The following is a 26,265-nucleotide window of genomic DNA, read 5'->3' as shown; positions in this document are numbered from 1 at the left end:
CATTTGGCAAAATCTGAGCACTTGTCAACACCAGTGACCCAGTTGCACTGGCAGCCATACTGTACGTGCCCATGCTGTACCACAGCCTCCACTGTATTTGACAGGTCACATAGTAGCCTACGCTTTAGATCCTGAGCAGTTTCCTTACTTCTCCATAGACTTCTCCTAAATCCTACTGGTATAAACTTTTATAATATGTCCAGAGAGTCTTGTTGCAGAACTGAGCAGACATTAAAACAAAACTTCCTGCTTTTCAGTGGTATGCAAATTGTGGTAAATCTTCTGTATAAATGACTTTGACAGTGACACATGTATCCGAGTCCTGAGAGTGGCTTGACCTAAAACCTAGAAGTTACAAAGTTTCATTCACAATACTTATTTTCTTTTATTTATCAGGCTGCTCAAGGGTTGTTCCTTAACTTTTTAACGTGCATTAATTCACAATTTTTACAGAAATATTTAATAAGTAGTTTTTTTCTCTTCAACTTGGATTATCTAGCCTGAGAATAACTTAAAAAAATTGAGTTTACGGTTCCAATACAAGATTGATTCCCTTTTCATTGACTGTGAAATATGTTCAGGTGCTTTGGTGTCAGTATTTTAAACATTTTTTTTTCACACGATTTGGAGTGAAAGGGAAGTTTTTCTTATTCGACCTTACAAAGATGGCGCTGGGAGCGAACGAAACGCATCTCCTTTCCGGGTTTCGCCTTTGGTCGCGGCCGGCGTACGTATGACGCACGCACGTACGTTCACCATACCATCAGTTGGCGTATGATAACAATAAACAACCCTGAAACAGGAGATACGCACCAACGGGACCTGTCGCTCCCGAATCGACCGAAGCGTTCAGAAAATATGAGCCGAGACAACTGCCCTCGTCCGTGGTAACGTCTCGTCACGTCTCGCCGGAGCGTCGTCGGTCCTGACACAAAAGGATTTTCTAGTTTTGTGTGTCAAAGCCGAGGGGAGAACTAAGAGTTACGGTTTGCCCCTTCCTTAGCCCCTTGTAGCTAGCTGTGGCTCATTCCTTGTTTTTGCACTCTCCGTGTTAGTCTGTTATGCAGTTTCCAGAGGACTGTACTCGCACTGGTTCTCCTGCGCCTCCTCTTCGCTCCCTCCCCCCGCTCTCTCCGGCCCTATGTCTCGCTGGCTCTTCCCCTGGTCGGGCTCAATCAAGAAGCGGGCCTGTCGATACCTCTTGCAGCACTACCTCGGTCACTTTCTACAGGAGCGGCTGAGCCTGGACCAGCTGGGCTTGGACCTGTACAACGGCAGCGGGGTCATCAAGGAGATCAACCTCGATGTCTGGGTGAGTTTAGATCAAGGGAGAGAGAGGACGGAGTGGTTCTCAACTTTACATCATCACCATCACCATCAACAACAACAACACTAACACAGCAGCAGCAGCAGAAACAGCAGTCATCGTGTGTGTTTTCGTCGGACTCGTGCACCCTTGACTGTTTCGCAACTGCTCTCGACTCGAGTTCAACAACAATCTCCAGCGTCATGTCTTTCAGCCTGGCTCGCGTTTCTTCGAGGAAAGACACTCCTGTGAAACACATCACCAGCAGCCCTGCACATTAGTTGTATCACCTCCCATCAGTGTCAAAACACTCTGAATAGATAGCTGTGCTGCTTCCTTTCACCATGTTTCAGTAAAAAGCAGCACCAGTAATTGCATACATCTGTGTTTTTCATATACGTATATCTTTATTTCAGACTCAGGGTCCATAGCAAGACAAACAGACACACAACACAAACAATAAAAGAGAATAAAGCTGAACATAGAAATAGCGATTTACATAGGCTAGTTGATATCAAAAATAGGAATTACTATTAAGTTAAAGAGAGACAACTGTACCAGTGTCTCCAGAACAGAGATTGATACCTGGTGGAACTACAGTTGATGTGGATCAAACTATTAATTATATGGTTTTCTGAGGCATCAAGCCGACCCATATATACTGTACATCAGGTTTCTGAGTACAGCGTAGAAATTAGCAGCAGAACATATACGTATTGCAGCTTTAACAAGGAGAATGCATAAAAGTTTAAATTACAAAACAATAGACACAAGAACATGTAGGAGAGGCAGTAGTTTTTCTTATTTACTTAAAGTGAATCTAGGGCAACGGCTGTTAGAGGTGCACGTGCTAACTGTGCTGCTACATCAAGAAGGATGAGTCGAAAATGAAACTAGTTATTCTAATTTCTTTCACTTTGTGTGTCTTCCCTCCCCACCCCCACTCCTGCCTCCTGCCTCCTGCCTCCTGACTGCTTCCTCTTTACACCAGGCGGTCAATGAGCTGTTGGAGTCTCTGGGCGCTCCTCTGGAGATAGTGGACGGCTTCGTGAGCAGCATAGCGGTGACCATCCCATGGCAAGCTCTCCTGACAGACCACTGCACCTTAGAAGTTTCTGGTCTCCAGATAACATGTCGACCCAAGTACAGGACCTGTAAGTTCACAGAAAAATAACAGGACTCTTGAGTCAAACCCTGTGGGATTTCCCCCCTTTTCTGGATTTACTAACAAGCACATCAGTCACACAGACACAGTATGAGTGAGGGAGGATCTTCATGTTTATCAGACTCATGCTGTCCCAGTTTGTGTGGGCCAAAGTCACGATAATGTTGTTTTTGAGATTTGAGTTTTACCCAAGTTATTCCTCCTGCAGAGCTTTTGTTTTGCTTCTTTGTGAAGGGAGATACATGTCCATTTGTGGTTGGATGGCAAGTCTTCCTCCTTTGCAAAGAGCTTTGTGCACTTTCAATCAAACCATCTCTCCACAGCTGCAACTTCTCTACTCGTCTCTGTCACTCAAAGCCAAAGTGCTTTTCTACACCACAAACTGGAATAGTCAAATTAGTTTTGTCACACTGCCAGTTCATAAAACCACAGATAATCAATAGTTTTGTTAAACTGGCATCAGATGATGTTTTGCATTCTTGCTTGAAAATGACCGAAACTGTCAACTGTCAACAAACTAATTTGTTATATGACAATTGAAATGAATCCCCCCATAAGTCAACAGAAAACTCAGTATGTCACATTCATGCACTAGATGTTATGAGTGTCAGGTAGTGCACATATCAGGAAAAAATAGGTAAAATGGCTAAATCACTGAATCCAATGTGGTTTGTTTGCACTCAGCTGGAGGTTGGGACTCCCAGGGCTGGTCATCCAGCATGACCTCCAGCATGCAGCTGGCTCAGGAGTGCCTGAAGGACCCCCCGGAGGCGTCCGAGGAGCCGCCTGCCCCGCTGGAGGGGCTGGAGATGTTTGCACAAACCATTGAGACGGGTGAGTAGAAGCTTTGTGCGTCCTCACGTTGTAAACGAGCGATAGTGCCTATGTGTAACGATGCACACTGTTATTAGTGTTTGTGAAAATCTTCTCATGATGAAGTGCTCACAAAACTTTGCATGTTTGTCATCTCATCTGTGTCTGCAGTCCTTCGTCGTATTAAAGTCACCTTTCTAGACACTATTGTCCGAATCGAACACCAGCCATTGGACCTGGAGACAGGCGTTGCCTTAGAGGTGCACATCAAACGGTAGGTTGGACATTCACTTAAAGTAAATAAGAAAAACTGGATACTTAATATCCAATGAAAGTCCTTTTGGTTGTTGCTCTATTTAAACTTCTATGTACATACTCCTTGTTCAAGCAACAAGAAGTGTATGATTTGAATGAACTGTTGCGGATTCATCTCTATGAAAAACATAGATATGAAATTACAGTTGCTACTCTCTACTGGAACATGGTGAAAGAAAGCAGCTCATGGGGTTTTTAGAAATGCAACTTTAACTTTAAAGGTAAATTTTACAGTTCATCTGGCAATAATATATTTATAGAAAGTCTTACCTAAGTTGCCTTTTAATGACTGATGAATTACATCGCCCTCAAAGTATGAGGGAGGATCAGGTGATTTATTCTTCATAACAACATGGTCCCAGTATAAAGCTTCTGAACATGTAATTTCTCAATCTCATTTTAACATCAGCTGTAGCTGTAACAGGATTGGCTTCTTGGTGAAGTCGTAAAATGAAGAAATCTGCTGTTTCTGGCTCTGGTTCTGGTTTGTTTTCTTTAATTACGGCATATTTCTCAAATGAACAGTGTATTTAGGCCTGATCAAAACAAAAACATACAAGCCGGTTGCGGTATGAACTCTTATAGAGGCTTAAAATTATACCCTGCCTTTGAGTGCACTTAGCAAATCAAACAATATTGTCCTCATCATTTCTGAGCCTTTTCCAGGCATTTACTTTACAATTTACTGGAAACTCATTACGCAGATTTTTTTGCATTGAATATGTTGAACACCAGATGAGACCTTTCAGAAATGTGGACCTTCATTAACCAAGTACACGTGTGAACAAGCGTGCTTGGGTCATAAAGACATAAAAACACCCTGCAGCCCTTTTGCTGGGGGAGGTACAAACTGAAACACAAAGTGGGACTCAAGCACTTCAGGCAACAAAAGCAAAGAACAAACAACACAAACTGAACCAACACATACTGGTTAGTGTTTTCTAGAGCTCTGTTATTAATACAGTCGCCCAGTTTTATTCCCACAGCCTCTTATTTGCCACCTTTCACCATGTATCACTCACACCAGTGTGTTTAAATGTGTGTCTGTGATCAGTGATGTTGTAACTCTACCACGTCAGCACTTGTGTTACTGTAAGGAGAGAGGGAGAGTGAAATGGAAGCCAGGAATTAGTTTTCATCTCCTCTCTGCTCATCAGCAGATAAAGACAAGACGCGGCCCATGCTCCTTTATGAACTTCTTGAACGTCTTGGCCTTATCTGGTCAGACAGCCTCCGTGTGAAGCTCACACAGGGTCAGCGCAGACAAGGTCACTCACCTGAACAGAGCTGATAAATAAGTGCAGGCTGTTCCCAAGGTGTCATCAATGTGGGATGTGAAGGAGTCTGTAAGCATGACGTTGATGGACAAGTGTAATGTAAACACAGGAGCTCACTGGTTGTACGACTACAGGTAAAAGAGTAATAGTGAAGTAATGTAACCATGCAAACAATTATGAGAAGTAAATGTGCCGTCGTGCTTCATTTTTGACAGTATTGTTATCAACTGCTGTGCTGAATCCTCATCAGATGACATACTGGTAGTGCTGATGCTGATGTGAGAATATCATTATTTCTACATTTGCATACCTGCAGCCAACAGTCTCGTTTATCTCGGGAGTCTCCTCTATTCCAGGGTTTTCTCCTGACGCCTTCCTGTTTTGGTGTTTCTCTTGGGGAAATATCATCATTTCCATGAACCTCACTATTTATTATAAATAATCCTCGTACACAAATCCATATGTTTTGCATGTTATCTTAGTTGCCAGATTGTGTATAAAAAACACAAGCTGGATACACAGTCCACACAGTTACATACATAGCGTCATCCCACATCTGTTTCCACAACCTGGCGACCTGCATCCTGCACCAAATGGTGTGTGCAGCTGCTCCCTGCAGAGCCAGGCAGGACATTTGACTGTGTAGTTGAATAACTGTTGCTAAATGTACAAGTTTGGCAAGTCATGTAAATTTTAATGTTTATCTGATGGTAAATGTTAATATAAACTGGTGTATGATGGAATTTAAATGAACCACATGTTGTATTTTACATGCATCTGAATTTTAGCTCTCAGGCTTTATCTGAAATTTAAAACCTGTCAACAAGACTCGGGGTTAAAATAGTTTTTAGCTGTAGGTTTTTCAGATTTTAAGAATTATTGAAGCATCTATAGTGTATTTTGTCCTATAAATACACTATTAGCATCATACGACCGTAAAGCACAGGGCACAGGGCACAGGAAGGATTAGAGAAAAAAATTCCCCCACATCTGAAACCAAACCTATGTCCTTGTACTGTATGTCTCACATGCTCCATGCCTCTGCTGGCATTTCACCATGACTCTATTGATCTGGGGTCAGTGACCAGAAGTCCTCGTCATCTTGACTGAACGTTTTCACAGATCTGTTTATGTTAGAGCGTTAGTGTTAATTAAACAGGAAGCTCCAGCTGCTGTTGTTTCTCTGATCATCTGTCGAGGTGCAAGGTCAAGCTGCCAGCAACATAACTGTACTTTAGTGAGACAGACCTTGAGTCAGTAGCAGACACAACACATAATAATAATACAAGAGGCTTGTACGTATCGGTGCATCATTTGTCAGGCATGCTGATTTAAAAAAAGATTTGACTGCACAGCACAGAGGAACAGCAGCCATTTTCTTCTCAGCTCCTAAAGTCGACCCTTTTCCCCACATGCTCTGAATTTCAGTTTTGTCACAGCGCTAAATGTGTGCGTTTGTTTGCGCTGTGTTGCTGCAGGCTGGAGTACTTTGATGAAGCGGTGCGAGATCCAGCAAGCCAGACTGCCGTGCCTGTCGACATCCACCAGCCGCCTGCCTTCCTGCACAAGATCCTCCAGCTGAGCGCTGTCCAGCTGTTTTACGACAGCACCGGCACAGAACAGGTGAAGAACACCACAGTGACGAGAATAAAGGATTCTTTATGTCTCATCTTTATACCAGACTTTTTGGTTTTTAGCTTTCTTTTGGTGTTTTTTCACTTGTCTGTTATGATTATTATAGTTTGATGTTTACTTCAGTGTTATGGAGGATTGTAATGGAAGCACACATTTACAAAGTGGGGAAGGATAAAAACTCAAATGGGAAGAATAAGACTGATCTGGTTCTTCTTTCTCTTCAAATCCCTTTCATTTTGTTCATGAAGAAACATAGGAGAAGGAACCGTTTCATAGTATCCAACAACAATCCAGTTGAATAATTTAGGTAACGTAGCGCTATAACCAAAAAATGATTTCATTTTTCAGAGTCCTCCTGAGGAGGAACACCCAGAATCAGCAGCAGCAAGTGAAGGAGAGGAAGAGGAGGAGGAAGAGGAGGAGGAGGAGGAAGAAGAAGAAGAAGATGATGAGAAGGAAGAGGAAGAGGCAAAGCCCCAGACAGCCCCTCCCTGTCCTCCGTCTCAGCCACTGCTCATAGGAAGCTGCTCTGGTTTCATCGAGACCATAGTCAAGATCAAACAGAATGACATGCTACCTGGACCAAAGGTGCGTGTGTGTGTGTGTGTGTTTGTGTGTGTACGGTAACACACTGAAGGTTTAGACAACATAACTGTTGTATTGATGTGTTGTCTTTGTTGTCTCTGTCTCTCTGTGTATCAGTTGGAGTTGGACGGGAAGGTGGGCTGTGTCCACATGCTGCTGTCTCCAGATCAAATCACCCACCTGACAGACCTGCTGGCAGCGCTCTGCATCGACACTGGTACAATAAACACTCCTAAACTGTGTATGAGCAGTGTTAAAGCAGAAGTAAGCGATCCGGTCGTTTTTCTGACTTCTCGTCAGCCGATGGAGTTAGCAGTCCCCACCCTCGTCATGGATCTATTGGTCCTCATCCCTACGTCACCATATTCACGCGCATCCCTTGGCTGCACACACAGCCCTTCATGCCGTTCTCTCTCCTCATTGGATAGTTGTAGGATACAAGGAAATAAAATAAAAGTTTTCTCCTCGGCTTACAGCAGAGCAGAGTGACTGACAGACCCGTGTTTCGGACCAAATACTCTATGTAAGTGATTGCCGTCGGAAGATATAACTATTTAAGACTTATATTAACACAAATATTCCGCTTACTTCTGCTTTAACTACACTTATATGACATCTGAATTAAAAAAATATGGTTAGAAACTTCTGTCATTTCTGCTTGTATTTAATACATCACAGTATGATGTCATGTGCCTCTGTGATTTAAAAGATGGGGGTTTGGTCGGCTGAGAGCAGAAACCAGTCGAGGTATAGTCAGGTCATCGGAGGCCTGATGTAATAACATGAATAAATAATGTTCAGATGGACATTAGCCTTGATGGTACTTTTCAGTCTATAAATAAAATAGCTTTTCAATGAGGAATGACAAGTATTTCTTTCACCATCCTTGGTGTTTATGATGAGTAAAATGAGCTAATGCCCTTGTTCATGCATGAACTTACAGAATCACACCACAAATTCACAGCTTATTCATAACTTCTAGGCGATAACTGTATGTCCACAAGCTCTAGATGCACAGACACAGACACACTGAAATGCAGACTAATAATAAGCCTGGATAAGCCTGTGCTGTTTCCTCTGTAGTTCTGCACTCGACAACAAGGTCACAGACGTCTCTAAGTGCCTCATAAACATGAGGTCACACACTCGGCCCTTGCCTGACTCTATTTTATGTACAGTATATGAATCAGTCTCTCTGTCCTCTCCCCTCCAGAGCCAGAGACCAAGTGTGGAGGAATACACAGCCGCCCGTTGGACTCAGACGACCTGCGTATGATTGAAGAGGACCTGAGCAAGCAGCTGGGCTCCAGTCCCAGAGACAGAGAGTGGGACATGGACTCTGACCTGGAGCCCTATGTCACCACCTTTGAGAACGGAGGTAGAGGCCTGTAGAGCTGGAAAAGTTCACCTTTTAACACATTTACCATATAATAGGGAGTACATAATAAAACAGGGTATTTGCTGATCTGGACATGTCTCTGAAAATAATCCTGCTGCTCTGTTTATGGCAGCAATGAGCCACACAAAGAGTGTGTACAGTACATTGTGGTATTCAGCTCAACCGTGTATGTGTGTGTGTGTGTGTGTGTGTCTGTGTCCCTGCAGAAATGTTTTTCTCTATGGGTCCTGGTGGGATGAGCGGTAGTGTGACGTCGGTGCGCTCCGGCAGCGAGATGTCAGACAGTGATATGGAGTCGTCTACTCACAGTCTAGCCAGCTTCACACAGCCTACAACACTGACAGCACAGGTACGGCCTCTAACTACAGTAATACAGCCAATGTCTTTGTCTTCACCAGCACCATAAACATTCATCCCTTGATGATCAATGTTTACATTAGTATTGATACCTAGTACTGGTGTTGCCGAGAATAATAATAACATTTTAACTGTTATTACTCTGAACTCTCACTATAAAGATATTTCAACGTGTAAATGTACTTGTCAATCTGAGTTTCACTGTAACTTCCCCTGTCAGGGCATGATGAACTGTCCCAGGCGTTATCCCGTAGCGGGATGCCTGTCGAGTCTCCCGCAGGCTAGCAACCGGACCAGAGGTGAAGTTACAATTGTTGCTTCACAGAAACACTTATTAAATGTATCACAAACTTATCATCCATAAGAAGTGTTGCGAAAATAAATAATCTGAATCCTCACCCTCCTCCCTGCAGGACGCTCACACAGCGGCCAGGCGGAGCAGCTGAAGCCCGATGCTTTGTTGCGCGTGACGCTCGGAGGGCTCACCCTCACCCTGCTGCAGGACGACCTGCCCACCAGCCTGGACGGAGCCGCCTCATTGGCTCAGGTGTCTCAGGTGTTCTTCCGAGAGTTGGCCTTCTTCAAGGACAGCATGTTCAGCGAGAGAGACTTCCACCACTTGAGAGGCGGCTTTGCCAAGGCCTGCCCACACTCCCACCTCAGGTAGAAAAACACACACATACTTTGTCCTGGACCACTTACGACTTATAATTCAAGTGGAAGTTGAAACTTTCAGGGATGCTTCTCAGAAATCAAGAGTATGAGTGTGACTGCTATGTGTCCACCTCTCTTCCTCTCTCACAGACTGACAGGAGCAGCCGTGCAGGTCGCTTGTGAGATGCGGAGTGGGAGGCGCCACAGTCGAGCTGTGACCTCCGACCTCTCCTTCAGCAGGCTGGAGCTGCTAGAGTGCCTCTGGGAGGGCGGGAAGCCTCAGTACAGCGAGGTAGAAAATCTCATTCTGTAGCTTTTTAAGTGATGAGCGATCGCATGAGGTCGCGAGGTGTCGGTGCACCGCGTTGTCACAGCTGGAAGTAGTTTATGTTTGTTGTTCTCGTACCAGGCTGATAAGCAAGACGTGGCTGTACACCGTGTTTCCCTCTGTGTCTTTCCAGTTGCTCCAGTTCCAGAAATCTGGTCTGTTCACAATTGGAGCTGCAGCCAGACCATGTGCCCAACTACACTACAGCCTCAGTGAAAAACACCTGCGTAAGGTACAGATTACACACTGAGAGGAAAGTGCAAAAACTTTCTTATCTCACAGAAAAAATGTCTGTTTTTATTTTTTGTGTGAGGAACTTTGTTTTTTTACGTACATGAATTTACATTGATGCGATGCACAAATTGTGTTTATTAACTGTCACCAACTGGTGTTTAAGGTAATAATTATGAGTTTTAAAAATCATGACATTGTTGTGAGAGAGTCCCTTTTTACTTTTTAATGTTATATTTATTGTCAAAACTGGTATGTTATGACACTCGAGTAAGATCTAAACCTTTTATTTCCAATGTTGTATATATTTTCCAGTAATTCCTGAATTATTTTCACATGAAAAACACATTTCTTTCGTACTGCCTTGATTGTGTTGTCTAGGAAAACAGCTTTGGCAGCAATAAAACTAGACATTGACAACTTGGACTACGCCAGTGCAAGAAAAGGATACCAATGCCAACTTGAATACTTTTATTAAAATGTAAAAGATGTATGAAATGAATAGTGTAATATTGATTACCGGTAGTTTTATGTATCATTGTAGAACATGAACAGCAATTGACTGGATAAATATATTATTTGTCAAAAAATGGATGCACGAGTCTTTAAGACGTGTCATGTGTGTTTGTGTGTTTGCCAGGGCAAACAGCGGGTGGTGCGACGGGAGAGTGTGGTGCGGGTCGAGCTGGCAGAGCTGAGCGCCGAGCTGGACCTGGACATCCTCAGTCGCCTCGGGAACCTGAGCAAAGCCTTCAGCCACTGCCCCACGCAGACCGCTGGGCCTGGACTCACACAGGTAGGGCTCCTCTACAGACACAGGCAGCCATCCCATCATCAAAGATACATATACGTAGATACTGTAGATAGATCCCCCAAAATGTAAACCTGTCATCAAATGAAATAGTCAGCGTTGTGTTCTGCTGTTCTCTGATGATGCCTCATTATGGTCGGGAGCTTTTCTTCTGCACATCTGTAGTGTGACGCAGGCTGCTCACAGCTAAGCACTTAAACGTTGATGTAATCCAGTTTGGTTTCGCTGAGTCACGGTTTTTACACATCAGCACGACAATAGGAAGCCAAAGAAAAACAAAGCTTACTGGAAAAAGCATAAGAAGGTAATCCTGTCATGTCTGACTAATCATATTTGTGCTGACACAACCATGAAGACAAACCGCTAGTGGGCAGAAGGGTAGACGAGCACTTTCTCAGTGGTCTTCAAATTGGCTTTAAGCTCTAAGTAAAGCTTCTCAAGGGTCCAAACTGATTACAGGTGTGACCCTCTGTAATGTCTAAAACTCAAGTTCAGCCAACTTTCTTTTCATAAATAATTACTGAAACATTTCACCCTCTCTTTCCTCCCGGACCCAGAGCACCGAGATGTGCTCCTCTTTCACCCTCCTCTCCCCGCACGCCATCCTCAAGCTGCGTTTCCCCGTTCCTGACCTGCGGCCCCTTCCCATACGTCGGCCTCCGACTGAGAGGGCGGTGCGGGAGGAGACCTTGGTGCTGGAGCTGATGGAGCTGGAGCTGAAGCACCAGGAGGCCCCGGACCTCCAGGGGGGTCAGACTGCCCCGGGACAGCCCTGGGCGCCCTGCCTCACCCAGCTGCTGGAGGCCTCCTTCACCGACCTGCACGGTGGGAACACGCTCCAATATGTCGTTTTTTACCGGCTGATGGTCGATGAAAACAGGAATCAGGCTGACACACAGTTGACTGACCGATGCCCACTGCTCGACATAGATAATCTCAAGTCTTTATCTGTCTTCATTAAAGAACAATAAGCTCCTTAAAAGTGAGATAATTAAAACAAATCGCTTGACTGCAATCCTTTAATCGTATGACTTGTTTTGAGAAAACAAGGTAAACACCTTGTTTTGTATTGGGTATTATGTCTGTAAAGGGCTTTATATGTAACACTGACTCTGGTTTACTTTACCCTTTCAACACAATCAAGTAATACTTAAAAGGGATAGTTCAACATTTTGGCAAATTGGCCCATTGCCATAATCCCTATAGTCATAGCAGTAGGTTTGTTACCTTTAATTGTCGGTGCAAGCTATTTTTAGAACGGTGGAGCAGAGCCGTGAGCTGCTCAGAGCTACGCTACGGAGGCTAATGGGATTTCTTGGTTTCCCTCATCAAACTCATCAAATACACAATCCAACAACTCCAAAACGCTCTCGTGGACAAGTTGTGACCTGCACATTCACCACGCTATGAGATAATAACACAACGTTACCAGACAGAGTTGTTTTAGAGGCAAATTCATGCAAAACAGCTGATGCGTGTTCCCGTCAGGGGCAGTTTTTCAACAAGCAGACTCTGCATTTGCCTCAAAAACAACTCTGTCTGGTAACGTTCTGTTATTATCTCATAGCGTGGTGAATGTGCAGGTCACAACTTGTCCACCAGAGCGTTTTGGAGTTGTTGGATTGTGTATTTGATGAGTTTGATGAGGGAAACCAAGAAATCCCATGAGCCTCCGTAGCGTAGCTCTGAGCAGCTCACGGCTCTGCACCGCCGTTCTAAAAATAGCTTGCACCGACAATTAAAGGTAACGAACCAACTGCTATGACTATAGCGATTATGGCAATGGGCCAATTTGCCAAAATGTTGAACTATCCCTTTAATTTAAAGCCCCATTCATAACATACATGTAATAAATGATGCATGAAGTTAAATGTGAAATCCAAAGTAGAGAACTGAGGTTTTGTGTCTCACCAGGGTCGTATGAGGGCTGGGAGGGCGGCTCCTTCCCCTGTATCAGAGTGAGGAAGAACTCTGACTCTCTGCCCAGGTAAGCAGTGGTTGTTATGAGAATAATATCATGCATAGTTCATAAAACCATTTTTCAGCGCTGAATTACATGCAATGATCTGAATCTCTTTAAAATGAAGTTGTTTCTGCTTCTAAATGCTCATCACAACAAACAGCGTCACCTTGTCCTCATGTTTCTGTGAGCAGGATATCGGTGCATGTGCGTGGAGGCGAGGCTCAGGGCCCAGCAGCCGGTCTGAGTGGGATGAACCTGGGCCTCATCAGCGAGCTGGGCTCCGCCTTCTTTGAAAGTCACTGTGAACTCAACAACAAAACCAGCTCACCGTTCTCCTCCAACCGCACCATGTTTGAGACCGAGGAGGTGCGCCGACACTCGGAGAGAAACAACAACTCATCTCATCCGTCAGTCGTCTTACAAACCGTCTTGAAGTAACTCGCTCTCCCCCTCCCTTCTCCTCCTTCTCCTTCTCTTCTTCCTCTCTCGTTGTTGCAGATGGTGATTCCAGCCGACCCGGAGGAGATGCGTCAGTTCCAGACGCAGTGTGTCGCTCAGTGTCAGTGCGCCGTGGACATCAGCCTGCCGCTGGCCTACATCCTCCTGCCCAGCAAACAGGCTTTCCAGAGCGTCTACAACAGGTCTGCAGAAAGGAAAAAACATTTTCTTGCTGTTGTCTTTGTTATTGTGTGGTCTTACTCTTAAATACTGCATCCGAAGCAAATGTTTAATTTTCTTCACCCACTTCTTCCTCTGGTTAAAGGATCAACAATGATCTGTTGATGTGGGAGCCGCCACCGCCCCCTCCCTCAGCCCACAGCCCCGATCACAGCCGCAATCGTCACGACGAGTTCCAGCTCTGCAAGTCGGCCTTCAGACTGGGTGAGTTTGGCATTTAGATCTCTCAGATCCGATGACTGATCAACCAGGTTTTTATATTTTGTTGATGGATGAGGTTTGTTGTTCGTCCAGATAAATGAATGATGAAATAAGTTTTCCTCCGTTTTTTCTCGATCTGCGCCGTAGACTCCGATTCAGAAGAGGAAGATCCTCAGTTCTACTTGGCCAGTGAATCAGCTGGAAGGACTCAACAGTCGGTCCTCCGCCCGAACCACAACCTCAGCCTCCTCTCCCTCACTGTGATTATTGGCAAAGGACGTCTCCAAGCCAGAACAGACAGGAAGGTGAGCCAGGGTGTTGTCCAACTTAGTATTAGGAGTACACAGAATTCAAAGAGGAGCTGAATGATTTTAACTTAAACAGCTCTTAAACATGTTGGTTGTTCATTCAGATCTAATGAACAACTTGTGTTTTTCTTCATCACTTCCGCTGCATTTCATCGATTCAGGAGGATGAGAGTCATGGGGAGATTGTGCTCGATTTGGAGGGAGGGAAGATTTTCAGCGTGGCGCAGCACCAGAACGACCCTAATCTCAACTTCCTGTGTCTGGAGAGCAGACGAGTGGAGCTCTACCATCGAGGTTCACATTGTCATCTTGTCTGCAAACATTTAATTAGCAAACACAACTCATATTTTCCTCTTGAAAATCATGTTGAAGTAGCTGTAGTAGAACATATTAACGTATTGTGGTGTCCAGGGATGTCAGGATTACTTGTTTTCACAATTAACTGCAGTATTAAACGCCACAATTAATTAATCGTCATGATTCCTAAATACTGTCACTTTCCAAAAAAGATTATGTTGGAACCATATAGGCAGATAAGCGCCAAAATAAAAGTAAATGCACAGATACTGGGTTAAATTACGTTAATATGAATTTACCTAATTTAACATTGAATTGGTAGGAATTTAAATGTTAGCGTATCATTTGTAATAAACTATTAAAATTGACTTAAACATTTGGTATAGATGACAATTAATGACTTGATTATTAACTAAATTATTTGTGTAAAAACTGTTTTATGTAATTATATTTTGACTATATTTGATTTTACACATTCATAGTGTTGTGAAATGAATTAATGCATAATAATCGTGATAATCATAATACCATGATTATTTCTATCTTCATGATTAAATCTATGATTGTTACATCCCTAGTGGCGTCGTATAGCTCATGTTAATGTATCTTCTCGGTCTTCTTCACGTGAATGCAGCTGTGGTGAAAGACACCCCCATCCCACAGCGGTTGGAGATGCCCAGCTTCGCTCCACCGAAGCACCTGGACCCGACCATCTACCCCACAGAGGTGGGCGTGAGCAGCGTGAGCGGCAGGGAGGGGGAGCTACAGATGTTATCGACAGCCATCAAAATCACGCTCGACCTCAAGAGGAATGTCAAGGTGAGGCCTTCGTCCTCGTGTGTCCGGTTCTGGTGGTGGCGGCGTGGGTTTGAAATGAAGTGACATCTGTTTCTGCGCCTGTCTGCAGGAGTTCCTAGTTGCCCTTCGACTTCAAGGTGCTACCATGCGACATTACATGACGCAGACCAATCAGAGCTGGCATGAGCAGGTGAGAAGTCCTTTTGTTTTTTAATGTTTTTAAAGTGCATTAGTTTCAATGAAGTTGAACATACCGATAACTGTTTTTATACACTGTTTCACTCCAGGAACATTATTATGTTTCCTTGTGCACTGGGTAATATCTGTTGACAGAGTGACTTCTACCTTAACCTTGAAAGGTTTAAGTCCACCTTAAACACTAAAAACAGTTGTATTAAAGTATTAAATATATAATGTCAAGGTATTTTTGGGGATGTGTTTACTTTCTCACGCTTCACTTGCCCTTTTCTTTGATGTGAAAGTATAATAATGCACCAGATGTCTGGACAAAACCAACAGTACGGGGGAAACAACTGAGCCATTTCCAGCAGGAAAACGACTGATTTAAGGATCTGGTGTTAGAAAATGGCTTTTTCTCTCTCTAGACCAACATTTTTGTCATTCCACATTCAGACTGAAATAGACATTGGGAGAATTTTGGAAAAATGAAAGATGAATGAAAGAAGGAGGTAGAGGGAGATATTCCAGCATTTGCTCCAACTACATTAAACTATGTCATTAAGGAAGTGGGGGCACAAAGAGAGGTAAATTATAGCTAATGACAAATCACATCATGGGTTTATCAGATTTCACAGGCCGAGGATCTTTCCATCTAGACAATAAAAAAAGATTAGGAAAAAGAAATCCTAGGACACAGATGACTTAACCAGGAACATTTTCCTGTCTGTGCCGTCTGTTCTTTCCTCATAGGGTCCACCAGTAATAACTCAAAAACTCTCCTTTTCATGCTCCCAAAGATAATAAGCATATACGATTACATTGTAGCTAGTGAATTATGATTTAATAGGAGTAATTGCAAAACCAAATAGACCTGTAGACCTCCGCTGTTATAATGTCAAAAGCAATTTGGCATGTTTTATTTTCCAGTTATAATTGCAATTGGGTTATGCAGAAAAATGTGGACCACTCTCATTGTTTAAATCTGATTAGGTGGATGAATTAAAAATGCATTTTCTCTTGCTGTTTCTCCTGCCAAGTGAGTTAATTTGTGTTTCTTTTTTTTGTTACAGCTGGTTGACTTCCTGGATGTTATTGATGATCCCATTCTGGGATACACAGCACCGGCCGTCATCACTGTCCTCCACACGCACCTTGTTACCTGTGCCGTCGACTACAGGTGCGCACCTAAAGAATTGATTTAGATTTAAAATCCAAGTGTAAATGACTTCCTCTCTCATCCTCTGCTCTTCTGTTTGCCAGACCTCTGTATCTGCCACTACGCGTGTTGTTCACAGCCGAGTCCTTCTCTCTGTCCAGTAATATCATTGTAGACACTGCCACTTTCCACCTCAGGTATAGTTCACCACCAACACAACACATCAAGTATATCTGTGTAAATATTTGGACTGATGATCAACACAGTGAATGTTTTAACCAGTGTGAGAGCTTTGTGTGAACAAGTTGTGTTTCTGTTTCGCTGTGGTCAGATTCATCCTGGATGACTCTGCCCTCTACCTCTCTGACAAATGTGAGACTGATGTCGTTGACCTGAGGAGAGGTAAGACACAGGATTCACTTGTGTTTGCTGTCCATTTCCAATCCATTTTATTTATCAAGCACAATTTTAACACAAAGGTTTCCAAAGTACTGCACAGTAAAATAAAAACCATAAAACATAATAAAAAGACAAAATACTAAAGATAAAAGACACAATAAAATATAATAAATAGACTATCCAATAGCTTTGCACATACAAAATCAACAACATTACTATGGTGAATTAATGAGGTGAGATGTTATGGCATATGTGCAATATGTGTTATGTTATGTATTTGCTGGTGTTGGTATGGCTGAGGTTGTATTGTTTGTTGTCATTGTGGCCATCAAGGCATTTATGGCGCAGCTACAGAGTCCAAGACAAATTTCCGTGAGCGGGACAATAAAGTTTATCGTATCGTATCGTATCGTATCGTATCGTATCGTAACCTACATAGTGTGAAAATCCAAAGAAAAGAGGTGGGTTTTAAGAAGAGTTTTAAAATTAGACAATGCAACTGTAACTGCTGTGTTCACCTACATTATAGTTGTACAATAGCACCAACACCAGCATGTGAAACTGGACACTGATTAGTCCAGTGAAAACCATCGCGTGTCTCTGTCTCACACAGATTATGTGTGTGTCCTGGACATCGACCTGCTGGAGCTCGCCATCACCACATGGAAAGGCAGCGATACAGGCAAACTGGTGAGCGTTCGATCTGTTTTCCAGTTATCAAAACATGGCAATGTAAACTAGATATCCTCACTCTCTGTCGCCGTGGTTCCTCCTCTCGTCTTTAAACCTTTACCTCTGACCTCTGCGTCTCCTCCAGTCTCAGCCTCTCTTCGAGCTCCGTTGCTCCAACAATGTGGTCCACCTCCACACCTGTGCTGATTCCTGCGCCGCCCTCGTCAATCTGCTGCAGTACCTGGTCTCCCAGGGCGACCTACACCCGCCACCACGCCACGCCTCCCCCACTGAAATCGCTGGCCAGAAATTACCGGTAAGGAATATGAATTCACTGGAGAATTTCATTTCATTTTGATTCATTCCATTCATGGTATACATTCTTTACAGGGTTGCACATATTTACATAATGTACACATTATCACCATGAATGAAAAGGAGCAGGATGAAGAAAACTTATAGTACCTGCCCCCCTCTCTGTTGTTATAATCACATTGGCTTACTTCAACACCAATATTAATACTCTATTTCAAAATATTAAAGATGATGAAACATAGTAGTGACAAGAAAACAAACAAAATAGCAGCGGACACCACTCTTCTATCTATCTTTTCTTTTTTCCCTTCTTTTTCTCTTTCTCCTTCTTCTTTTTTGTAGACGCTTATCTTTTCTTTTTTAAACATTTTCTTAAACTGAGACATACTTGTACAACTTTTCAATTCCTTGCTTTGTGAATGCCATAATTTTACACCTGCAACAGAAATACACATTTGTTTTAAGCTTAGCCTTGCAAATGTATGTTTAAAATCAAGCTTCAGTCTGTTGTATATAATAAAGATAATGGATAAGAATGAAATAAATGAGCACAAAGGAGATGAAATATAACAGAACAGTTTTGATCTTCACGCCTGAGGAGTTTAAACTCAATCACATATAATCTCCTAGATTAAAAGTGAATATGCACCATGACATTGTCTGATGTCTGTGTGATGTTCTGTCTCGTCAGTTGTCAGAAAGCCCTGCCTCTCTGCTGCCCTGCCCTCCAGCTGAAACCGCTGAGATCAACCAGTACGATCTGGCTGATGCCTTAATCGACACGGAGAAGAGTCACAGAGACGAGAGTTTAGATCCAGGTACGGCAGAGTTTGTCTCGTCTCTTACGCAACTGATCGTGAGAACAGGACACGGGCCAGTGGACGGCTGCGATGACAGAGTTTCCTTGTGTTCAGGTGGATGAACATGACCGTGGCTGATTTGTTTAAATTAGATTTCCATCGACCGCAGCGTCATGTCTGTTGAGGCTGTAGGCTTTCACCTTCCCATCAGAGGACGACAGCACCACCCACTATGCATACAAATTTAGAACAAATGTGATACTGAGATCATAGAGCTGCAACTTCAGCATACAGCCTATCCTCTAAGTCTCTAAGAGATGCCTTCAGTCCCTTTCCTAGATTTTAAAGATTTCTTATACCTTTCATATGGATTTTGCTGACAGTGTGTGTTTTGCCTGGTTACAGTCTTAGAAACTACCAACAGTAAGACAGACATAAGACAAGTAGTGTGATTTACAACAGTTTGCTTAATTGTTCTAATGTTCTTAATGTTTTAATGCTTTTCTATGCTTCTTGTACTATTTTTTACTTCCTGTACAGTGTCTCTGAGTTCTTGAAAAGCACTTTATAAATAAAATGTATTATTATTATTATTATTATTATACATACATGCTGGAGCAGAGGGTGATCACAGTGTTTACAGCTCAGTCTGAGACTCTGTTGGTTTCTCCAGGTTCACCCTCTATGCCGAGAGGCTCGCCCGTCTCCGTCTACCTGTTCCCCGGTGAGGCCCCGAAGCGCGTCCCCGCTGTGTTGCAGGGTGAGGACGCTGAGCTTGATGGACTGGTTGCCACAGCAACAGAGGCTCAGGCAGATATGTTGTCGGAGGAAGGCTCAGAGCCGTCCTCCGACAACGACGACTTCTGCATCCTGGAGGCTCCTGGGATGGGCATTCCTGTGAGTCTCCTCTCCTTTAGTCTTTCTTATGAACTTTTCCCTTCAGCCATCTCAAAAAATCACAAAATCTTGATGACGTTGGTCTTGTTGCAGCCCAGGGACGGGGAGCCGGTGGTGACGGTGCTGTCTCAGGGCCCCATCAAGGTGAAGGACAGTCACTTCTCGAGGCCTCGCGGCAGCTCGGACCTCCTCCGAGCCCCCGGCCGCTTCCCTGTGCCCCAGAGCCGCGTGGTGCTGCGGGAGATCTCTGTGGTCTGGCATCTGTATGGAGGCAAGGACTTTGGCGGGAAGCCCATGTCCATTCATGCCCAGCAGGCAAACAGGTAACACACACACACACACAGGTTTTTTTATTTCACGTAATTTAAACACATAAAGTGCATGTGTTGTTTTTCTATCGTGCTTTCAATTCCTCTGTCCTTTTCTTTTCTTGTAGAAGTCGCTCAGTTCCCGCTGGTGTTCGTGGGTCCCCGTCTCGCTCCGTCACTTCCTCTCGTCCTCAGAACTCGTGGCGGTGGGCGGGAGGCAGTGGGCGTCAGCACACACTGCTGATGGAGATCCAGCTCACCAAGGTACAGTGGTGATGAGAAAAAGTAAACTTGGTCAAGTGCTTCACCTCCACTCTTTGTTTCTTTATACTTTTACTTTATACCAATTCTTTCACTGACAAATATTGTAGTGTTGTACTTTACTCTCTTGATGTGTCTACATGAGAAATACATTTATTCAAGTATTTTGCTAATGATATTTGTTTAAATATCATCAGGACTGAACTTTAACTTTTACATTTAATGGAGTATTTTTACTCTGCTGTGTTGTCATTAGTTGATGAGACTGAATAGTGAATATGAGACGGTTTAGCTCATCACAAATTTGATTTTCTTCAGTATAGGAGCACATTTGCCGACACGTTCCTTCTGTCTATCTTCCAGGTGTCTTTCCAGCATGAGACCTATCCAGTGGTGGTAGCGGGGCAGGAAGGAGAGGGGTCAATGGCAGCTGTGGTGGGAGTCGGTCCGAGCGGCGAGCAGCCCCTCTCCAGGCAGGTGTTCATCGTCCAGGAGTTGGAGGTCCGAGACCGACTGGCCTCCTCGCAAATCAACAAATTCCTCTACCTCTACACCAGTGAGAGCATGCCCCGCCGAGCCCACTCCAACATGGTGAGGGATCTCTGTCATTGACATCAATATTGATTTAGTGATAATATACGATACTGATTGTCTTTTCTTTCTTGTAGCTGACGGTCAAGGCCCTGCAGGTGTGTCCCGAGTCTGGGCTCGGTGGTCCAGAGTGCTGTCTTCGTGTCAGCCTGCTGCCACTACGACTGAACATCGACCAGGTAACTGAACGCTGAAGTTACTGTGTCTGCATCCAAAAAAACCCAGTTTCACTAAACAAAACACACACTGGTACATCTTTCCCAGGTTGAGGGCATAAATTAGCTCCATAAAATGTTTCTTTATGGAAGAAAACTAGATATTTATACAACTGTAATACCTTATCTATACAGCATGAAGACAGGGAGCACAGAAGAAGGGAAATTATCTCCAGAAATAAGACGGATCTATCAGAGTCACTGACTCTAATTCTCTGTTGTGGTTTTTATTCTGTGATGTTTGGCAGCACTAGGACATGATCAAATTAGAGAAAACATGTCACTGCTTCGTAATTATTCTTGATTTCCACTTGCAATTGGTTACAAAGAGAGTAAACAGTTAAACTACACTACTGTGGCTGCTATTGTCACCAGCAGAAGGTCACTAAGTAATTTAACTGTGTTTTTGTGGTGTTTCCCAACATCAAACCTGATTGTTTTTTCCACGTCTCCCGTCCAGGACGCACTTTTCTTCCTGAAGGACTTCTTCAGTAATCTTGCTTCCTTCGTTAACCCTTACCTACCTGTGGACCCTGCAACTGAAGGTGAGCTACTCATGTCTAGAAATTCTTCATTCTTTGATGCATCAATTAATTTTTCATACCTAAATGTAAAGAGGTGTTTTGGTATATATATTTAAACAAAGTCCATCGTGTTGGCTTCTCATTTTCTGAGCTCCTTTTTGTGAAGCTGAAGCAAACTTAGGGTTTGTTTGCATTTTCTTATACATTAATGTTCACACACACAACTGTAAATATGTGATTTTCTGTATTTCTCTCCATGTGTTATGTTCAGTGAAGGCAGACCCCTCCCAGAAGGCGCCTGAGGAGACGGAGACAGCTGCTGGTCTGGGACCCGACCTCACGGCTTCTGTGGAAACTACGTACAGCGAGCAGAGCTCCTCCTCTGCCGGCTCCACCTCCTCCTCTGACCAGCCAATCTACTTCCGGTAGTTTGACACTTACTCAATAGAAAGCATCAAAAGGGGTTGCAGTTAAAGGCAAAGGAGTTTTTTTTCTGTGTTTTGAAGACACTTGTTGCGTCAACACTGTGATTTTTACTCTGGTGAGATCAAAGATAGTAAAAAACTTGTGCAATTCAAAAAAAAAAGTTTAAAAACATAATTCTGGAGAGGTATAGACGTGATGGTTATATGTAGTGGTGATTTATGGGACAAATGCTTGAATTTCTAGTATTTAGTTTGATATTTGGTGTGTGTATATCTGCAGGTGGTATGTATACTGTGTGTATATATACACACAGTATACATACCATATATATATATATATATATATATATATACACATATATTTACATGTATGATTTAAAGGTTTAAAGGTTAGGGCATGGTTTTTTTCTAATAGCTGTAAATGTTGCTGATCGAAACAAACTCAACTCTGTTCTTTTCAGAGAGTTTCGTTTCACCTCTGAAGTGCCTATCTGGCTGGACTATCATGGCAAACATGTCGTCATTGAGCAGGTGAGAGGGTTTTGTCCGTCATTCAGCTGGACCAGAAGCTTATCATAAAGAAATTTGTAGGACTCAGGAAGTAATAGTCAAAGCTGTTCATTCACCTCCTCTGTTCTTCTTTGTTTCTCAGGGAACGTTTGCAGGGATCCTGATCGGCCTGGCTCAGTTGAACTGCTCTGAGCTGAAGCTGAAGAGGCTCTGCTGCAGACACGGGTACAAACACACACCTCCCCCAAAACAATCATCCTGCCTTAGATTTTTTTATTACTGTTGTTTATCTCACAGAGTCGTGATCGTTATGTTTGAAAAGTTCACCAGCAGAGTCTTCAGTTGTCCGACTCTCACCCTCTCTCCTGAAACGTTTCCCAGTCTCCTCGGTGTAGACAAAGTGATCCAGTACGCCGTCACCGAGTGGCTCACCGACATCAGGAAGAATCAGCTGCCGGGCATTCTGGGAGGTGTCGGCCCCATGCACTCAGTTGTGCAGCTGTGTGAGTTGATGCTGCTTGTTTTGTTTTCTTACATCTCAACATGTATATCGTCTTTAATTTTGTTTATTCCTCTTTACCTTCTCTGACTTCCTCCAGTCCATGGAGTGCGGGATCTGTTCTGGTTGCCCATCGAGCAGTACAGGAAAGACGGGCGCATTATTCGAGGTCTCCAGAGGGGGGCAGCGTCCTTTGGCACCTCGACAGCTTCGGCTGCTCTGGAGCTCAGCAACAGACTGGTGCAGGCCATACAGGTACAGAGACGCTTCTCTCTGCAGTTTGACTCGTGACTGTGAATTAATGATGTACGACTTGGCTACATAAGTTTTTTTCAGATAGTTTAGAGACTCAACTCATCTGACACAAGATATAGAGAAATGCTTATGAAAATGTCTTGTGTCCAACTGTGTGGACACCTGTTCATAATAAACAACTCAAAATAGCAAATTGACCTAAGACCCTTTCACTATCAACACCACATGCTCTATCCTTGGACGCACGATTCACATAGTGGTTTCTGTTTCTGCTATGTTTACAGGCCACAGCAGAGACAGTGTACGACATCCTCTCTCCAACGCCTCCCCTGAATCGCTACGCCATCACCGAGGGCCGGGCCCCCTCCACCCGGCCCCGCAGAGCTGCCCAACCTGCAGACCTCCGAGAAGGTGTGGCCAAGGCCTACGACACCGTCAGAGAGGTGCGTCCCTCGACTTTATCCCTCCAGAGCTGGTCACGGACCCTTGTAGAGAGCAGATAATCACAGAAATAAAGAAGTCAGGAGCAGCCAGAGCACCGACGACGGAGCATTAGGGCCACATTGAGAAAAAACATTTTCACAAACTAAATTGAGAATAAAGCCATAGTTTTATGATAATAAAGTCATAATATTTTAACCTGTTGTTTTAGAGGAAGAAAGTTGTCTAAATGAGGCCGTGGAGCATTTTGTGAAGTCGTATTTCAGTAAAGGTTTCACAAACAAGGAGAAACTTAACCTTTTGGCACATCAGCACCACATTGTCGTCAGTATCAGGAAAAGAATATGCATGAAAATGCATCTATTCTGCAGAAAGAAGCAGAGCAGCCTACCGTATCCAGTTACTGGTACAATAACAACTTTTTTTCTCGTAAATTTATGACTTATCTCATAAAGTTGCCACTTTTTCCTGTAAATGTACAACTTTTTCTCATAAAATTGCCTCTTTATTCTCATAAAACTATGACTTAATTTAAAGAAATTCTCAATGTGGCCCTAATACTGGGTCGTAGAGCACCAGATTCATCCTGAGGAAAGTAAATAACCAGGTTTCTAATCTGTGTGCGATGTTTCCCCCCTCTGCTCTTCCAGGGAGTGATTGACACGGCTCAGACTCTGTGCGATGTAGCATCCCGTGGCCACGAGCAGAAGGGTCTGCCTGGCGCTGTGGGCGGCGTCCTGAGGCAGATCCCGCCCACCGTCGTTCGACCCCTGATCGTGGCCTCCGAAGCCACCTCCAACCTGCTCGGCGGCATGAGGAACCAGATCAAACCAGACGCCCGCAAGGAGGACTTCCTGAAGTGGCGCACGGAGGACGGCCAAGAATGATGTCGGCTTTTTGTGTCTGTGTGGAAGAGTGTATGTGTTTGTGTGTGTGTGTGTGTGTGTGTGTGTGTGTGTGTGTGTGTGTGTGTGTGTGTGTGTGTGTGAAATCATGACATGGGAAAGTCTCAGCTAGGGGAGTGAATCCAAGGGGATGAATGTGTATTTGCATGTGTGTATGGACTAATGAGTCAGCTTGTGCTCCGATGCAAAAACAAAGCAACGACTAACTAACTACTGCAGTTACTGACACCCAGTGTTTAATGCGACTCCATCATAACAAGGACAAACCAGATTTAATTCTCCCGTTCGTTCTGCGTTCGGCAGGAGCTCTCCTCATGTTCCTCCTCTCAGTAACACGCTAGTCTGCAGATTTTTCTGTGCCGTCTGTGCAAACATATCACTGTCACTCTCAACTGGCTTCGTTTTCAGTCCTACCAAGGGCAGCGGGGTGGGGGGGGGGGGGGGGTTATCACTCTCAAGGGTTTTTCATTGTTTGTAAGAAAGATGCAGATTGTGGGCACTTCATGTTCTACTTGAACCTGTTAATATTCTAGTTTTAAAGTAGAGATTATAGCACAAGTTTACCTACTTCGTGTGAAAAATAGTCACATCACAACCCCAGCAGCAACAGTATAAAAAGAACAACTGTATTGTTAAACATGTCATGTTTTCAGCTTTTGGCCTTCGTCAGATTATTTCAAGAACTTTTGAAGTAGGTGAATTTATGTCAGAAATCTCACGTATGTTTAAATATCAGTTCATCGTTTTGGCTGCAGCAGCATGTGATGAATTGACAGGCGACGTGGCCCGATCTTCAGTCCGCCTGTTGCCCAGTGATGCTCGTGGTGGAGACGGGGAGGGAGACGTCAATCAAGTGTCCTTTGCTAACACCCTTCAGATGTTGGCAGAGGGTTTTCACCCCCAACTTCACAAAAACCACGCTGTGCTGTGTGACGCTGGGTTCAGCTTTAGCCCCACGGCGGCGCCCACTGTTCTTCTTCTTCAGTGCTGTTATTTGTGCCATAAAACCTTGGCGAACGCCCTTTTTTTTTGGCCAGTTTGTTTGTTGCCTTCCTCGACCCTGCACCCTCTTCTAACACAAATCCAACACACACTGGCTCGTACTGATACATTATAACTGACTGAAGGAAAAAAACAGATCACTTGAAGCCTCTAAGTTCTGTAGCACATCAGATCCTGTTGAAGCTTCACAAAGTCGCGTTGGATTTGAATCGTTAATTGTTTCACAGATCTATGTCAGTCAGAGGCTCTTTTAGCTGCGTTACAGCTCATCTGTGCTTCTGTTTCCATGAGGAGTTTAGGACCAGGGCCTGTGATCTGAATTACTTTACTCTGTCCTCAGAATTGCTTTGCCCTCTTCTTTAGTTGCCTTCCTGCATTTTTTTTTTAATGTTTCTTTGTTTTACTTTTTATTTTGTTGAAACACAAGTATTGTCTCAATTTCAAAAACAAAAGTTGAGAGGATGGAAATCTGGTAATAATGGAGGGAGAATAATTAGGGGTTTTGTGATTTTAAAAAGTTTTACATTTTTATCCTTTTTTTGTTTAATAAGTGTAAGGGATAGGTGTCCCTCTGTGTGTGTGTGTGCGAATGAGAGAGTGCGTGTTTGTGTGCGCGCATGATGCATGTCTGTGAGGGCGGCAGGCTGTTGCTTGTCACACCTCTTGTGTGTAATTACTATTTACTATATCATAAACTGTATGAATGACCTGTATAATACAAAGACAAGGAGTATACAAAATTAATACAAAAAATAAAAAATTTGAATATAAAAACTGAACTTCTTCGCT

At 43.6% G+C, this 26,265-nt stretch overlaps 1 protein-coding gene across 1 annotated transcript; it reads left to right on the top strand.

Moving 5' to 3' along the window:
• The first annotated feature begins 780 nt into the window (after window positions 1-780).
• Window positions 781-26,255, top strand: atg2a (autophagy related 2A). The gene is made up of 42 exons (XM_085789613.1): window positions 781-1,312; window positions 2,298-2,460; window positions 3,156-3,305; window positions 3,456-3,558; window positions 6,355-6,499; window positions 6,860-7,099; window positions 7,214-7,313; window positions 8,310-8,474; window positions 8,702-8,844; window positions 9,073-9,151; window positions 9,266-9,515; window positions 9,657-9,798; window positions 9,968-10,066; window positions 10,706-10,861; window positions 11,434-11,701; window positions 12,791-12,863; window positions 13,031-13,205; window positions 13,338-13,480; window positions 13,603-13,721; window positions 13,866-14,023; window positions 14,188-14,320; window positions 14,958-15,142; window positions 15,231-15,311; window positions 16,372-16,478; window positions 16,562-16,654; window positions 16,789-16,859; window positions 17,470-17,546; window positions 17,674-17,844; window positions 18,535-18,661; window positions 19,317-19,540; window positions 19,634-19,863; window positions 19,977-20,112; window positions 20,473-20,700; window positions 20,778-20,879; window positions 21,376-21,460; window positions 21,711-21,864; window positions 22,326-22,395; window positions 22,517-22,599; window positions 22,756-22,877; window positions 22,974-23,128; window positions 23,413-23,571; window positions 24,220-26,255. Exons 1-42 carry the CDS (start codon window positions 1,142-1,144, stop codon window positions 24,454-24,456), a joined length of 6,072 nt encoding a protein of 2,023 aa, XP_085645739.1. The 5' UTR covers window positions 781-1,141; the 3' UTR covers window positions 24,457-26,255.
• The last annotated feature ends 10 nt before the right edge of the window (window positions 26,256-26,265 follow it).

The sequence above is a fragment of the Trachurus japonicus genome, chromosome 10 (genome assembly GCF_045865225.1).
Source record: "Trachurus japonicus isolate A0001 chromosome 10, Traja_1.0".
NCBI classification, from domain to species: domain Eukaryota; kingdom Metazoa; phylum Chordata; class Actinopteri; order Carangiformes; family Carangidae; genus Trachurus; species Trachurus japonicus.
This window is presented reverse-complemented; position numbering and strand designations above follow the sequence as displayed.

Bases quoted from the DNA above. Each gene is read 5' to 3' on its own strand.
- atg2a (XM_085789613.1), top strand. From the start codon at position 1,142: ATGTCTCGCTGGCTCTTCCCCTGGTCGGGCTCAATCAAGAAGCGGGCC. The intron at 6,500-6,859 runs GTGAAGAACACC...TTCATTTTTCAG, and splicing joins ACAGCACCGGCACAGAACAG to AGTCCTCCTGAGGAGGAACA. The intron at 10,067-10,705 runs GTACAGATTACA...TGTGTTTGCCAG, and splicing joins GTGAAAAACACCTGCGTAAG to GGCAAACAGCGGGTGGTGCG.